At 37.7% G+C, this 16,923-nt stretch overlaps 1 protein-coding gene across 1 annotated transcript in view; it reads right to left on the bottom strand.

Annotated features, from left to right (window-relative positions):
* Nucleotides 1–134: 134 nt before the first annotated feature.
* Nucleotides 135–16,923, bottom strand: part of SGMS2 (sphingomyelin synthase 2) — a 33,790-nt gene continuing 17,001 nt past the window's right edge. Inside the window, exons 2-6 of the mRNA XM_026078423.1 lie at nucleotides 6,885–7,550; nucleotides 5,828–5,945; nucleotides 4,642–4,795; nucleotides 2,057–2,223; nucleotides 135–1,280 (exon numbers count right to left, since the gene is read on the bottom strand). Of these exons, the coding sequence (XP_025934208.1) occupies nucleotides 1,077–1,280; nucleotides 2,057–2,223; nucleotides 4,642–4,795; nucleotides 5,828–5,945; nucleotides 6,885–7,339 (1,098 nt within the window). The 5' untranslated portion in view covers nucleotides 7,340–7,550 and the 3' untranslated portion in view covers nucleotides 135–1,076. The remainder of the gene's footprint in view (nucleotides 1,281–2,056; nucleotides 2,224–4,641; nucleotides 4,796–5,827; nucleotides 5,946–6,884; nucleotides 7,551–16,923) is intronic.

Here is a 16,923-nt window from a genome sequence, read left to right as displayed (position 1 = left end):
AATAAATCACAGAAATGTGTGCCAAGAAGTTTAAAAAAAATGCAGAACTATGGATCCCAAGCACACTTTAAACATAGTTTCAGCAAGAGATAGTTAAAGTTAAAAGAAAAAAAAAAAATACAGCCCCATTTTGGACCTGGCCTTGCATTCCTCAAGCAGGTGAAATCTATAGGACTTTTGCCTGAATTAAGAACAGTCTGAACACTTTTCAGTTAAGTAGTTTTGTTTAATGTGTTTAACTACACAGCAGTGTATGCATTTGTGCACATACATACACATACACCTATAGGCACTGTATAGCTATACACAAGCCCAAACTGCAGTTAAAGATTTAGACTTTGAAATGGTATCCTTTTTAAAAATAAAATTTTAGGCTCCTTGAGCTCTCATGTTAGCAGCTATTCCTAATTTGCAAAGTCACCAGGTAGCACAACAGTTCAAATATAAAATTATTAATAAAAATGTAAAAATTGGTATATAATAGAATACAAGGGAGATGGTGGTGGTAGTAGTATTTTAGGGTCATAGGATATTCATTCCCATAAAGTGTAAAAAAGTCAAGACTCACTTCCAGCTGTACCAGTCATGCAAGGTCTTACCTTCATTAGCAAGAATAATGCAACAAAACATTTCCCACCATTGTTATTTTCTGTTTATCTCAATACACAGATATTGTGCCTTTAAATTTTAACATGTTTTTGCCCTTACACTCCAGAACCCTGAAGATGAGATTTTTGGGCTGCTTTTGTGGATGAGTGACAGTTAGTAATGAAAGTGTTGTGTTCTTTGGCACCTCTATCTCATTTGTAAAGCAAAGTCCTGCTCCATTTTTTCTTTAAGGAAAAGTCCCATCAGTGGTGCAATCTATTAGCACTGAAGAGTAGAATAGGCCTGTACAGTGTGATGGATAGGAAAACATGAAATGGCAATATGTTTGTCTACAGTTGTCTTTCCAATCTTTCAATTGCACAGAAGTTTGGTCCACTTCTTCAGTTACAGTGTAGTCCTCTTGAGAACTTTGGTTACAGCATTAGTGTTTTGGTAAAAAACCAGAGCAGATGCTTTCCTTCTTTTCTTCAAGTAGATTTTTCATTGTCCTCTCCTGTCTTCTGAACCCGTGAATACTTTTTGCATGAAGATTTGAAGCAGCTGGGAGGCCAAGATATTGGCCAGGAGAAGCTGCAAGGAACAGAGCCTTGCACATTTTTCTCAAAGAAATAAAATATTGGATACCACCATGCTCGAGAGAGAAAATTTGTCTGCGAAGAGACCTTTAAAGTCTGGATTGGCACAAGCAGGTAAGGAGGAAAAGGAAAAAAGAAAATAATCAGTTTAAAGCATTATAATCAATTAAGCTGAGGCATAAGGATGATTAACAGTTGCAATATATTCAAATGTGCTTATGCAGAGAATAGATGTATTTAGCCTGGAAAACCTGATAATACCAAAAGAGGGCATATCATAGTCCAAAAGTATGCTGATAACTGAGCATCTTTAACACAATTAAGGGGATACTTTAGAATTATATMATTTAGAGAGACAAAGCATCCAAGTATTTTTGAATGCAAGTCCTTTCAGGCATGTGTCATGTTTCTGTCAATGACCAATAGTTGAAAACTAAGTTAAAATGGCTTGAGAGCTGACATTCTGTGCTCCTACTCAAAAGTGTACTTGAATCAGCTGAAGTAGGTACCTTCTGAACAGGTACTTTTAATGACACTTATGGCAGAGCTGCCACTGGAGTTCTTGGTAATTTAAGTTGGCTAGAAATTTTATTACTGTTTATTCACAATTGAGATAGTTAAGGTCTATTCTATACAACAGCAATAAAACATTGAAGCATTTTAATGCCAAAATGCAGGATTTTAACTTATTGACAGTCCCAAATCAAGAAAGAATATCTCAAACCATAGCAAAGTCAAGCTCTTTGCCCAGCTTATTTAAACATTGATATGGAACTTCTGTTTTTATTTCAGTTTTAATAACTAATGTTGGCCTTTTTGCAGAACTAACAAATGCAGACTATATATTTATTACAGACATACTCAGTACTTACCTTTTCATTAGCCATTGAGTGGTACCACCAGAAGAGCCGTGTGGTGATATAGTAAGCAATGATGACATCTACAGTGTAGTGTTCATGAGCAACAAGAATGCAAATTATGCCAGCAGCACTCATCAGCCAGCAGATTAAGTGATACCACCAGAAGTGACGTGGTGAATCTGTCAAATGTGGAAGGAAATCCAGTGGGGAGGGAAAAGAGAAAAAAAATAAGATTGCTAAAATTTAACACAACTGATTTATAAACACACAGGTGAGCTCTAATTTTGACAAAAATAGACAAAGAACTAAGCTAACTTACTGAGGTCCTCTTATTTTGTAAAATGAACCCAAAATGAGTTTGCAGTTAGATGGATAGCACCATGACCTGTTTTCTAGTCAAATTAAGTTTTCCAGTTAAGTCACAGGGTATGTGGAAAAGGGAAAGAATTGAGGTAAGACACTGGTTATTTTACTGGGTGTTTTGAATCTCTGCTCTTTATAGTCTCTGTGCTCAAGTTAACTTGTGTTCAAGTCAACTTGTATTCAAGTCAAATGTCTAGAATTTACATAAGCTGAGCAGAGGTCATAGATTAAACAGGAAAAAGCTTATTTTGATTCCTTGGTTTTAACTAATTTATGCGAGACCTCTATTCTGTGAGGCAGAATACAGTGTACAGGAAAGTAAAGTATTTGGATTTGTAYCCTTTCATTAAAGATTAGCAAGCGTGAGTGAAGCTATTCTTCAAAATCCATTTAAGCCACTCCAGCAGCTAAGTCATCCAGCCTCCCCCCTTTTTCTTTCCCCATTGAAAAAGGGTCTTGGGTGTCAATGACCATTCATAACTTCTGATGGGCTACTGGGCTTCATTTTACTCACGGGGGAAGTTCTGGCATCTCTTCCCCTCTGGCCCAATGGGCAGCCTTACTTTTTACAAAATACAGGCAGACAAGTTACTGATTTCAGCAAACCTGCCCAGTAGTTTGAGGGGCAAACTGGTAGCTGTAGAAGGGCTTCAGTTTCAGTGAAAGTCCCAAAATAGTAAACTCTTTCAAGTCTCCCCAAAACATTACAGACAAGTCCATACCTACTGATAAAAAAACAAGAACAAAAAAAACAAAACACCACCCAGGATCAAGAGACAAGTCACTATGCATTTCTCATTTACAGAGCAGTGATTATAAAGCAGGACTCTGCTGAAATATACAGCAAATACTTAGGCAACAGTCAAAGAGCCCATTACAAGAGTTTGGAGGATACAATTCTTCCAGCTCCTTATTATAACAGGTACATGAATTATGAGACTCTCTCAAAATACTGAGTTATCTTTGTTTTTTGGTACTGAAGTTATTAAAGAGAACATGACCAGCATTAAGCTGCAATAACATACACAAAACAAGGCAAACAACAAATCTATTAAGCTATTTCCCTAATACTGTTCTGGTAATTCTACTGAATTATATGTGTCATTCTCCTAATAATGTTCACTTAACAAGGATCTAAGCTTAAGAATCACCAGACTACAATCAATTATCTTAAGCAAGTGTTTCAAAAAGCACATCTTGCACCAGCACACATTTTCTTTGTGCACCGGGCTGATTAAAAATAATGAAGGCTTCAAGTTTTCATGTTAAACAGGCATTTTTAAATAGCTTTTAAGACAGAATGTAGTACTGTAACACTTGTCTCCCTCAACATTAATAAAGAAAGGCATTCAACTGATACTGGCCAGTCTTATTTCTGTTTCAGTGAGATTGCACATTCCCACAAGCCAAGCTAGCAATTGCATAGTTTGAGATGGGACCAGTAAGAGAGTAGATTCTAATTCCAAACCTGTGAACTGGAAAAGAAACTCCCCACTACTACAATCATGAACAGCCAAGCTCCAAGGGTAAAAGGGTTGCTTACCATATATCAGATTTGGAAGTTGGTGCTCAGTTCTCCAAAACTTCAACAGATACTTGCCTGCAACACAGATGGATTTCCCCCCACCCCATAGCACTACAAAGCAAAGGAGGAACCATGAACCTAACTACATATTCCATGTGCTTGCCAAACTGTTCTCAACTTAATAAGCATAAGKAGGAGACTCTAGAAGAAGATATCCAAGCAGCAAGAGTCAACTTTGTTGTTTAGGGTAACTGATATAGAGCACCCTTAAAAGAAATAGCCTTACTTCTAGATGGAGTACAAGTGTACAACAGCCCTGTGCTCAAGCCACAAAAATCCCCTAAAACCTAAGGTATGTGAGGCATCCTGCGCAGAGCTAGCTTGCATGTATGTTTTACAGTATGTTTTACTCATAATTTGAATAACCTGTCAATGAATCATGAATACTTGGCTTGCTTCTATCAGTAATCACAATATATAGAAGTAACATGTCTAGTCACATTAAGCCCTTAAAGCCCATACCACTCTTACTACTCCACATTTCATTTTCACTCTGCAGTCAAATGCATAATTTTATATTTCAAACACAAACACGTACAGTCTGTGTACAGCTAAACAGTAACCTTTGGAAGATAAGTTTTATATGCACTTCCATCGRGTGTTTTCCAACAAATCTGAACAACAAATACATTTAAATACCATAACTTACACTCTTTGATGAATAGGTAGATGAGCGTTAGTACCACAGTGTGACCACTAAATAGGAAGTCTCCACACAGTATGTGCGATCCAGTTATGGACAGACCACCGCCAGAAATCAGTCGCAGGATCCTCTGCACCTTTGCCTGAGAATCTCCATTCAACTATAAAGCCACACACACAAGAAAAAGAAATTTAGATACACTAAAGCGATTTGAATAATCACTGACACCCCCCCCCCCCAAATACAAAGTCTACTACAGGCAAAGTAGTACAACAACAGTTTAGGCTTTACAATAGTTATGTGTAAATAATAAAGCTTTTTCAAATAGATGCTGATTCAGAAGAAAGGAGCATACTGGATAGACTACTTTAGTTTTATTCTTTCAGATTGGGACAAATTAAACAGACATGATGCTATACCTCATGATTGATGAGATCCTACCCAACTAGTGACAAATTTATCCCCTGAACTAACCAGCAATATTTTTAGGCTTCAAAATGTCCATCTTCTTAGTGCACAACCAAACTGTTTGATCTTAAATGCTTTTTTTTTTTTCTTCAGTGCAGCTGCCATGATACTATTTGCTCCACATTGATTGTGAAAAGCTCAGAGCAATCACATACCTACAACTTTTAGTAATCTAAACTGATAGTAACAATTCCTTATTGTCACTACTTAACTGCACTGACAGATTTTTAAATATTATTGTAGAAACATTAGCAAGTATGTGTATGTTTCTATAGAGATTAGCTCGTTTAAATAACTGAACTTTGTTTAGTCACATGTATATACACACACACTTTTTAGTTTTTTTGGCAGGGACAGGCAGCTGACCTAAGGTCTTCAGATAGCTCTTGACAAGCTAGTCACTGAGAAACAGGACTAAGCACATAAAAAAAGGGGGGGGGGGAAGGTTAAGGGGTAATACAGGAAGTCAGTTCACTAGTTTGGTAGCAGTACCATTTCAACACAGGTACTCTACTTTGAAGTATCTTAACTGTAACAGCTTGAAGCTGTTACTGTTTCATGCAACTTCTGGTTTATCACTAGAGATCATATTTACATCTCTGAAGATATCAACTGAAAATTATTTTTGTTATTAAATGTCTGGAATGTATCATGTATTAGTCCTAAGGAGCCATAAGGACTCAGACAGAGACTAAGACAAGTATCATGAGGCAAAGGCTCTTACCTTTGGTGCACACTGAAAATGCATTCCAGGCACAGGTAAGGTGGTAACATACATAGTAATACAGCGGTACAGGTACAAAGTTCCTATTATAAAAAAGAACCTGCGTCCCACTATTGATCTGAAAAGCAAGCAGGAGGGGAAAAATTCATATGCAGAATACATGTATAATAGACAGAATTCCAGAGCTCTAGCTTTATTAGATGGCTAAATCCCTAGAATTAGAGAGGATGTCTAGAAAGAGCTCCATTCCCTGATCCTCACCGCACATTTGGCTAAATCGAATACAAAAAAAAGTATATTAAGACCCATTCCTTGCACACAATGTCTTCAGGTTTTAGTCTTGCTAGGTCATAGCAGATCAAGGAGGACATGATAACCACTACAAAGTTCCCGCTATGTCTATCTAACCACATTAGCTTTGCCTCAGTCTAATTTAGGTGTACAGTTTAGGTGTGCTGTCAGCTATAATAATCTTTTTGCTTGGTTCAGTGATCTCATTTCAGTCATGTATTATAAACAAGCAGGCAATTCTAAAATCTCTATAGTTTAAGCAAATGGAGAAAACAAGGGAAAAAGCTTCTAGTTTAGCACTAGTGGACTGTGGGTTCATCCTCAGATTTGCTAGAGGGTTTTTTTGTTGTTTTGGTTTGTTTTTTTAAAATAGCACCAGGATTTCTTCTTTTTAAACACACACATTTCAATAAACATACTCTGGGAAACCTAATCCCAGAATAAATTTGACTAGTACATGTAAGTGTCAAAAATTCAGATTTAAAAAACACTATTCAATAATTAGTGAAAAACCCATGTCTCCGTATCCAGCACAGACACTGCAACACTTTCAAAACAAGTCATCCCTTTGCCATTTTCCTGCCAGCCCTACTCTACCATATTGCTACAGATTCTACCATAAGATTTCTTTTGAACAATATGGAATTGCTTCTTTTCATTGTAAGTCATGCTGAGACTGCTTAAGTTAGATGCTACCCAAAGTAAACAAGCAAAACCAACATTTTCAAAGCATGGAGCAGAGGAAAAAAAATATATAGCTACTTACTTATATCTAAGAAACAGCCACTGGAATATCCATAATCCAACTAGTATCATTCCATTTATTTCTGATACAGAAAAAGCCCAATTCACACGATCAATATAATCAAAAAATTTGTCAGGCAAGGGAGGGCTAAGCTCCTTTGGAGGTACTCTCTCATGGACCACAGTGATCATAACAGTTGTTAGAATCAAATTGAAGAGAGCATAGACAAAGGCAATGCCTGTCTTCCACCATTCCAGGGGAAATTTGTTCCGAGTTTCAGCAGGCATAGCAATCTGGATGTAGTCAGGATACTTCTTTGTGCTTTTTCGCAAGCCATTGGACAAACCCTTTGGTTTGCTATTGCCATTTTTGTTCTCTTCACTAATAGAGAGAGTAGGTCGTGCGTAGCCATTAGAAGTGTCATTGTTTTGACCCTCCATATGCTCTTCAAGCTTTGCTGTCTCAATGGTATTCATTCCTAAACTGTTTGGCCAAACCAGGTTTGCTAGTTAGCAATACCCAGGCTCTCTTCAAACTCTCTTACTCCTTCAAGTCCAATGTACTTGTTTCTAGATGATTTTTGATTTCTGGTAAAATCCTTAAAAAGTGTTCATTGTGCTTTCACTATTCAGATACTGTAAAGCAAACCTTGGAGACAAGTCTTTCTTCCCCCTAGAGCTGTATCATCTGAAAAAAAGAAAAAAGTACTGAAGACCTATGCAACTGGTAATGTACAGTGAACAAATTAAATCTTAAAATGCTTGTTCCAAGTTTAAACCAGTTCTGCTTATATATACATTAAAAGGCACACTAGAGACAGGTGGTTACTGTGAAGTAATTCAAAACCAATTTCTATCAAGTTACTCTTGGTAAGTTTGATGAGTTTAGGGGCTAGTATCAATGTAGGCTTTGTTTTTTTCTAAGAACAAGATATACAGACCTTAATGAGCATAACAGCACTTGCTTTATTAGTTGTTGGAATTAAGACTAATTCATGTTTGCAGCAATATTGAATTTTATCACTCAGAAGCATTATTCACAAGTTCTCACCTCCTTAACCATGGGATTGCTGCAGATGTTAACACAATTTGTCCATATAGATCAGGCAGTCTTGTTAGTCCAGGGGATAGGACAAAACAGAAGATTACTACAGGATTTGATTTTATAAGGCGTAAAGCAAAAATTACATCCATCTAGAAAGTTTACTCAATGACTGCCTCCACTAATTCTTCTTTAGATCTAAAAGTGATATTTCAACCAAAAAAGGTAATAATGCATCTATGTAACTGCTGCGGTACACACTAAAGATTTGAATTTTCAGAGAACTAAGAAATACACCTCTGGATTGAATCTTCAGTTATGGTAACCCATAGGTAAGACAATACAAATGGGTCTGTATTTACCCCTTAAGTTCCTTAAAAATGGGTCTGTACAGATTCTAGAAAACAGGAACAAGTAGCAAACTTCATTATCATGCAGGATTTATTTCAGGCTGCAGTGGTGAAATTCAGTAAAATCTGCCTATTGAAGTTTTCATCRGATAAGTGCATGCCTTTTATAACATTTTCTCCTGAGAAAGAAAAAGGAAAGCAACTCACGTCTACAGAACATGAACAGCTGGAGTTTAAATAATTGCCATTTTTTCCCAGCCTCTATAGTCCTGTGATACTGCTTATTTACCATAGTTGTGATGTATATTTTTATTACTCTGTTCAGCTCTTGCAGCAAGCACTGTAAAATCATATGCAAAGTGTTCACCTTCTACCAGCTAATTATAATCCTCTCATTTCTTATCGCTTCTCTACGGGGAGAAGTCTACCACCACCACAGGTTCCTGCATGCCAGTACAGGCTGTTGCAGCACCACACCTTATGTACAGTTAAGTCATTATGACAGAAACTGGAGTTGCTGCTCTCCCAAACTGTTACATCGCAGAACTTCACTTAAAATAAACCACCTGCTTAGGGGAAAAAAGTGTAACAACAGATCTCTTGCTATCAAGGACAATCTAAAACCAAAACAGTCTGAAAAGCATTTTAACTACCCAGATGACTCCCCTAGCTTTAAACCTGAAGCCTATGTTGCTGTATCGCACAGCTACACTCTCAAGTACTACCTACTTGTAACATACAAGGCCACAACTCCACTCTCCTATTCAGGAAGGCTACACATTCATCCAGCCAACCCAGCAATGTTACCTTATGCATATTAGGAAAGGAAACCCCTCGTCAAATTACAAAGTGCTAATAGTTACCTGTCTTTATAAATCACTTCATGCTTATAGTTCTTAATCCTGTTTAAAAGTGGCTGCGCTTTTTAAAAGCAAAGCAAAAAAAAAAAGGGAGGAAAAGACAATATGGTCAGCATGTAAATCCCACTGACATTCTAACTGCTGCTCTTACTGCTCAAAGAGAAGTGAGAAGGGGCTAAAGGTTCTAATCCCCAATAACATTCATACAAGTACTCCTAAAATATTCAAGAAACACTTCTAAGTTAACTGCTCAGTCSTATCTCTGGAATTCATTGTCACCAGTTAGCTTTTTCTAAATCTCTATCAATAAGTGTATGAAAACAGAAAACCACACAAACACCCTACAAGATGACAAGCAATAATTTCTGATACTACTTCTCCCTCTTATTACCAGACTGTAAGTTTTGCTTCCCTAAGAGAAGGGGATACTTCACCCAGCAGCTGGGCAATGACTTCTCTGTGATGCTTCCTACAACTAACACAAGTATTCTTTTAGAGTAGCTACAAAAAAAAAGCTACTTAATACAGAAGCAGAACAACATTCCAGCTTTCTCAAGTCCTTCTCCTAGCACACACATTCTTCTGCTCCCTCAGTCTACTAGAGATAAGCTTATGACAGAATGCTATAGAGACAATATAGGAAAAAAAAGTGCTTCTGCTTTAGTTTCACATCTACACACAGACAAACGGAGATCTAGCTAAAGTTAAGACTTTCAAACCTTTGTAATTAAAGTAGCAGTCTTCTGCAATGAGTAATTTATCAATACCTAGAAGAAATACTCTACCATAACTGTAGATTCTTTACACTGACCAACACTGCTTTCACATGCATGTAACTGGGTAAAACTCTGTGCTGACATTTTCCTTATCTGGGAGAGTGGGGGAGATGATCTTTCTTCACTCCAGTTGCTTCCAAGAACAGGTCAAAGAGACATGTTTTGCTCAGGCTGTCAGTATTTAATTTCTATAGAGGGCTTGCCATCTTCTGTTTTGGAACCCAAATTTGAAGCAGAAAGATTCACAGGCTTGGAACCATCCACAAGCATTTGGAAGGAAGAACCAAGCATTGTTTCCACGCATAGTCAAGATCTCATTTTTTAAGAGCTACATCGCTGGAGGGGGATTGACCTGTGGGAGCATGCAACAACTTCTATTTTAACCTTGTATTTTTTTTGATGAAATTATCATCTGCTCTCATGAATCAGATTCATAGTCATCAGTTGCAGTGAAAAAAATAAGAGTCAAGCAACTGGGGGAGGACAGAGGAAAAACATTCAATGTTTATTTCATGAGTTCATCCTCAAGCATTGTTTGCTTTCCTCAGTTTTAATGAGACCTGATCTCAAAAGCAAACARGTCTAGTTCCAATTAAGTTGATTATTATATAGCAAGCTCCTTTATGTCCATCTCCTTCATGTCTACTCTTTAACTAAACAGCTTAGAAATAGTGTTCCATTTCCAATAAGTAACACCCAAAGGCSAGCAACAGAAAACAAGCTTTTATATACTCTGCTCCAGCAAGCATTAGTTCATAGAACAATCAGTTTCATTAAATAATAATACAGTGACATACAGATGTGACATTGTTTTCCTACTGCATGTCTCTGGTTTTATCTATAAGAACCATGGCCTAACCAATGATTTGTCATGTGTTTCCATTAAACGGATAGGGGAAATAGAAACGGTATGCCAACTGCTTCATTCTGCCCCCAAAGCAATACAAAAACCAGGTGATCCTATCCCACAATAAGTAGAGATCACAGAAGTCTCCCAGAGCTTTGTCCCACTTTTACTTATAGCAAGAAAATATTGTATTGATAGAACAATTGAAAACCCTGCTAAGCTTCTTTTATAAAAACTTACTATTTCTTGATATTCCAATTTTCAACAGAATGTGTACATACATTTCAGAAATGTATTGTATATCTCGAACCTCAAGCTAAGTACGAAACTTTGATATTTATATATAAAGGAAAATACCACAATGCATTGAAAGTCTTAGTTTTCTCCAATGCAGCCTTTTTAACCCTCAAAACAGGAGAACATTAAATAAAGCTTTAACAAGTGAAACTGTCTGGCTCCAGCTTTTCCCTCCAGAATTTTAATGTAACACCAAATCTTAATGGAACATTACACTAATGTAACAATCATAAGTGAAGCCACTTATTTTGTTTCCCAGAATTTAATCTTTATTTTGTACATCCATTTCAAGGATCACTAATCACTGCAAACAGTCTACTTCACAAGAAGCCGTGCACCTTTTGATCACTGAAGATCAAAGAACATAACCTCTTGAAGTCAGCACACTTAAAGAGACAAAGACATAGGTCATAGTAAAGTAGTAAAAATTTAGCCTCACAGCTTCATTTAAAGAAAAGATTATCCTACCATGGAATAAATCAGTTTAACAGGTAAATCTGTTGCATCAAAAAATTTAGTATTAAGCAAAGCACTTCCCTTGCCTGAAAAGGCCATTAGAACCATCTGTTTCATGGCCTCTTAAGTAGCTTAAGTTCCAGTGTCAGTAATAAGCATAATACGGCATCCAAACTGGATTATCTGTGCCCATCCTGTAAGCATGGTTAAAGAGCCTAGAAGTCCACCTCCAAGTACTTCTTGCTCTGTCAGGAGAAAGAGCCTGTAGAAGCAGCAAGTGCTCAGATGTTCAGGCAGGCCTCAGGCTTGTCAATAACGAAAGAGCACAAGATACCTGTGATGCAACAAGATCTCCAATATAAATGATAGAAGACATTCAAGAAGCTTCTGCTGAGCTAGAAGCAGAAAAAAAAATGGTTCTCTAAGAAACAGCTGAGCTTAGTTTCCTATGGCTTTGTGTTGAGCTGTACTGTGCTTTCTTTGAGGTTTACCAAGGGGTGACTTTAATGTTGCAGTATTAGAGCCCTCTTTCCATTTACCTGTTTTGGAGGATACAGTAACAGCTTAATGTCTTCAAAAAGTCTCCCTCAAACTGGGCAAGCTAGTTGCTGGTTGAAACTGGACTGACAGACAAGATGCACACAACATGACTGCATTACCCTCACTTCCTGCAGAGACCAAACTAAAACATTAAATAAGCAATCGTCAGTGAATTACATTTATTTCAGGATTCTAAAGGCACAAGGAATTAAAAACAACAACCACACCACATGCCACTCAGTTCACCTAACCGAAATGGAAGATAGCACGAGCAATTTCAAAGCTTTCCATTGCCATAACAGTGAGAGTTTTGATTTCTGTCATCTTAAGTATAGTTTCTAGAAGCAGTGTTTATGTAAACACAAAGCAGTATTTAAGTAAACAATTTTCTTCAGTGCAAAGACTAGCACATACAAACAAACAAAATGTAAATTCAAGGAGTAGCTGAACACAGGCAATAGCGTTACTCCCTAGGTCTCAAGGGTGTATAGCTGTCCCTATTCTTTGCTGGCCTTCATATTTTGAAAACACTTAAAATTCTAAAGTCAGCTGAGATTTAAATAAGTATTAGGCTAAAATGGAAGACACAGAAAAACATTTCAATTTATACCACATCTGTGGTTTGTTTGTACCTTTTCTCCTACTTTCAAGCTACGCAGTTTAGCCTTGCTCCCCCTTTTGTGCTTGCTCATACAGCACACTACACAGTGGAAGGTTTCTGTTTTCTATTCATATTTTTAAACAATTGGCATTCTTAATGACAAAGCAAACCAACTGCAGCTGTGCCCTTCACCCCTAGAAGCCTATTCCAACAAGGATAAGATTTTAGTTGCCATTAAGTTATAAATACACATAAGCAGTTACTTCTCCCCTCTCCTCCTAGGATACCGTTTTTGTATGAAAATTACAGAATTAGTATGCATCTGTCTGGGACTTGGTTATTAACAGGTATTGCCAATGACAAAAAAGAACAAATAAACAACAAAAAAAATCACAATCACACACAAAAAGTCATCATTATGCTTATTTAGCCAGTGAGAGTGTACCACTAGCCACCTTTTGGCCAGGTCTCCAACCCTGGAGCTTCCAAACACTCTTTCTACAAGGCCAAAGCAATGTGCAAAATCTGATCAGCACCTCCAACGCACAGGCATAGCCAATAAATAGCAGGTATCAACACTGCCACATGAAGAAATGCTGAGAGCTCTTCTTTTCCCTGTTTTGTATGTTCATCATTTCATGACTAATTTCCATTCAATAACTGGATACACTGACCCTGAAGAAGCAAAGTGTTTTAAAGATTTCAGAAGCGAGAGCCAAAATAAGTTCTTCACTCTGTCTTCTCAGCTTTGCTGCAATATAGATGAACAGAGCCACATACAAGTTATTTACATACCTAACATTACCACCTTCCAGAAGATTCCCCACCCAGAGCAAATGTTTGCACAATGCAGACACAGAAAGAGATCACCGCTCACTTTTAAGGGCCCCCATCATTCCACAGGCACTGCCCACATGCACCAAAATAGGCACACTGTTCACCCCAGGAGACAGGGCACATGCTGTCTTTAAGGAGAAGTAGTACTCCGATTGTGGTATTTTAGTAGGGATTATTGGGGGCAGAGGAAGTACTCCTACTATGCTTGAAAAAAATAAAATAAAAAATATAAAAATCATCATCAGCTTGAAGAATCTGTGGCCTGTTGCTTCAAGGATGTTAGCTGCCTTGATTCCACTGAGCTTTCTTCTCAGGAGTTTTCTGCTCACACGGGATTCCCCCCCCATAAACAGCTCTACAGATCTCAGAGTGAAAAAGTGTAGGCCCCTCTAACATCTCCCTTAGACTTTGTGTTTTTCTCCATTCTACAGCAAGAATTCTTCCTAAGGAAACTAAGCTTGCCAGAAGAGCCTTGGACAAATGCTGAAGGCAATCTGCCTCTACTGGAACTTCCCTGTACAACCTGAGGAGAGCACAAGGTAATTCCTTATTTGAAATCTCAGTGTTTTCAATGACATCTCATCTACTGAAGACCAACTAAATTCAAAGCATCTAATATAATTCCATGCTGACCCTAAAACATCATCTCTGCATCCACAAGTCAAAGCTTCTGCATGCCCAAGGCACATTTGCCCCAGTACACTACTGGCATGTAATTTACTACATCTTAAGCAAGATTACAGTCTCGCCCTCCCAAGGAAGGTTATTACTGCTATTTGCCTCTTAACTGGAGATTTAATAGTGTTATGTCCAAGTAAAAGCTGGACTGTCTCAACATACAGTTAAGAGTGAAGACCTCTCTACGAATGTCCTTTGTTTTTGCCTCTTGATGCCTTCTGTTACACTGCCTATACCTCTTTGAGCTGCAAGAGTGGTGTTTAATCTCTGGACTAAAGAGCTTTAATTCAGAAAGTATCAGAAAACAACAACAACAACAAAAATCTTAAAGTTCTGGCAAGGAGAGCTTTCCTCAAAAAGAAACTTTAAATTCTGAATGCCATAAATACTGAAAGAGAAAAAGATGACTGTTGGTAAGCAACTGTACCCATAAACTCCCTCCAGCCATTCCCCCTGCACTGTTTCCTCCCCCATTTCCCAATAAAAGTGACCAATCAAAATGCTCCACTATCTCCTTTAAACTTAAGCCAAGCATGGAAGGGAAGAAAGATTAAAAAATATCACAGCCCCCAAAGTTACCTTCTGGAAGACACAAGTGAGAATTGCTCTGTATCCTGCACTAATAGTAATCACCAGAGACACTGACTTTCCATTACAGTGCCATATTAATTTAAGATTCCCCCAATTTAAGAGCCAAGCAAAGACACAGTAGCAAATAATTTGAACACAAAAAAACAGAGCAGGTGTTTTGACTGGCTAACTAAGCAAGTAGTCCTTTCATTTTTATTAATCAAAATATTTATGGTAAAAAGGATGCACTTTAATGCCGTTTTAAGTAACAGTAAAACAAAAAAGTGCTCAATTTAGCTGCCTCAGCTTCACTTAGTGACATTAAGAATCATTCTACTTTTAACCTTGCGAAAATACATTGCTGTGTTAGATCAGCTTACTCAACATTAAATAATTCAAACTGCCTAACTGAAATTCTACTAAAAGATCAAAGATTCTCCTTGAAACCCACTAATGTACTAGGCAGTATTTTAGGCTGAAGCATTTTCTAATCTACTTTCTAAGCTTTATAAATTCCAATAGACTTCTCCCAGGTGCTATTCTTTGGAAATAAAGATTGAAATTCTTTAAGTTCCCTGCACATCAAATTTTCAAGGAGGTCTTATCAGATACAAGTTTAACTTTTTGTTGTTGTTACAAGGGAGAAAAAGACATGTTCAAAAATAGCATCCTACACTTCTAACAAGCTGGTGGTTGACCCTTGTTAATTAGACCAGAAAYGTAACACAGGAGTTGAGAAGGTATCTTCCACAAGTGGCCAAGAGATACCTAGGGCCAGACTACRTTCCTTACCACTTACAGGCAAAAATACAATCCTAGCAATTAAATAGCTCTGCCCTAGTGTAATTGTGTGTAAAGTTTAATACCTACAAAAGCTTCAGAAACATTAAGCATTTTTTTCCCCTGCCTTCAAGTTAATTCTTCAGAGCCAGCTGAGATGATTTTAGCTTTACCTCTGCAGCCAGAGGTCAGAAGAGATTTAGAGAGATTCATCCCCACATATACCCAATGCCACTAGTAACATGAGGCCAAAAGAAGATTATTTTGAAAACATTTAATGATATCTAATTAAGCCTTTGGGATCAAAGAGCACCTCAACTACAGATGAACAGTAACCTAACAACCTAGAAGAGTGGCATTCAGATTTTTATATGACTAAAGCTTGCAGAAGAGAGTTGTGTTCCTTCCTGGCACTTTCAGAAGATCACRAAGCATATCGATCTACTGTTTCTGATATATCAGCAAGCTTATTTCAAGCTGAGTGCATAGTGTGGTCAAGACTTTGTTTACAGTGATGGTTTAAGACCTATATCCATCTGAGCAGTGATACACGAGAACTCAAAGGTTTTTCCTTTACAGTATCTTTTCAATCTATTTCTCCCATATTCTGAAAGAAAGCAGAAACCTCATTTAAGAGGGGGAAAAAAAAAACAAAAACCCCTCAAACAAAACAAGTGCTCTGCCCCTTGCTGCCAGCCGACTGGCTGGAGAAATGGAAGAGGCAGAGAGAACAGCCTGACACCACCTCGCCCCAATATGGGCTGAAAAGGAACTCCAAAATAGCACATAGGTTTTCCACCTCAATGTCCTTAAGGGCAAAGCACACTTGTGGTTAAAAGAAAACAGACTTATATAGCTCCCTGCAAGGCCTGTGCTCCTTTTTAGCTTCCGTGTTGTCCTTATATTAGTTTAAAGAACCTACTACTTCCTTCGTGGAGTCTGGAATGCCCCCATATGAAGAAACGGATGCCTGTCTACTGCCTAATAGCAAGCCTTAGGCTTCTTCAGTACCTAGGCTATGCCTAGGCCCAGCTGTCTTACAAACACCCAGAACCTAAAAATCAAACCCAGTTACTGTAAGCTATGGAGCATCCACTAGGGGGACTCGACAAAGACTCTTGCACAAAACTGGCTAAGTAACAAAAAACTATAAAACACAATTCCTTTAAGGGATACACCTAGGTTTTAGGGACAAGTTTTCTTTTTGGAACTGCTTCAATGTTTTTTTAAAGCTCCTTGTCAAGGAGCAGAGCTTCTCAGGCAGCAATATTACAGAGGTAGTAATTGTAATCACAAACAACATATTTCAAGAAGGAATATTTGAGACTGAAAGAGGCAAATAGAGCAGGGGTGCTAACAGTTTGTTGTAAGTTTCCAATTGCTTCAGGCAAATAACTTTTGTTTTCTACATCTCCATTTGACTATCA

This window comes from Apteryx rowi, unplaced genomic scaffold (assembly GCF_003343035.1).
Source record: "Apteryx rowi isolate R43461 unplaced genomic scaffold, aptRow1 scaffold_48, whole genome shotgun sequence".
NCBI lineage: Eukaryota > Metazoa > Chordata > Aves > Apterygiformes > Apterygidae > Apteryx > Apteryx rowi.
The sequence above is the reverse complement of the archived record's forward strand: the minus strand, read 5'-3'. Positions and strand labels throughout refer to the sequence as shown.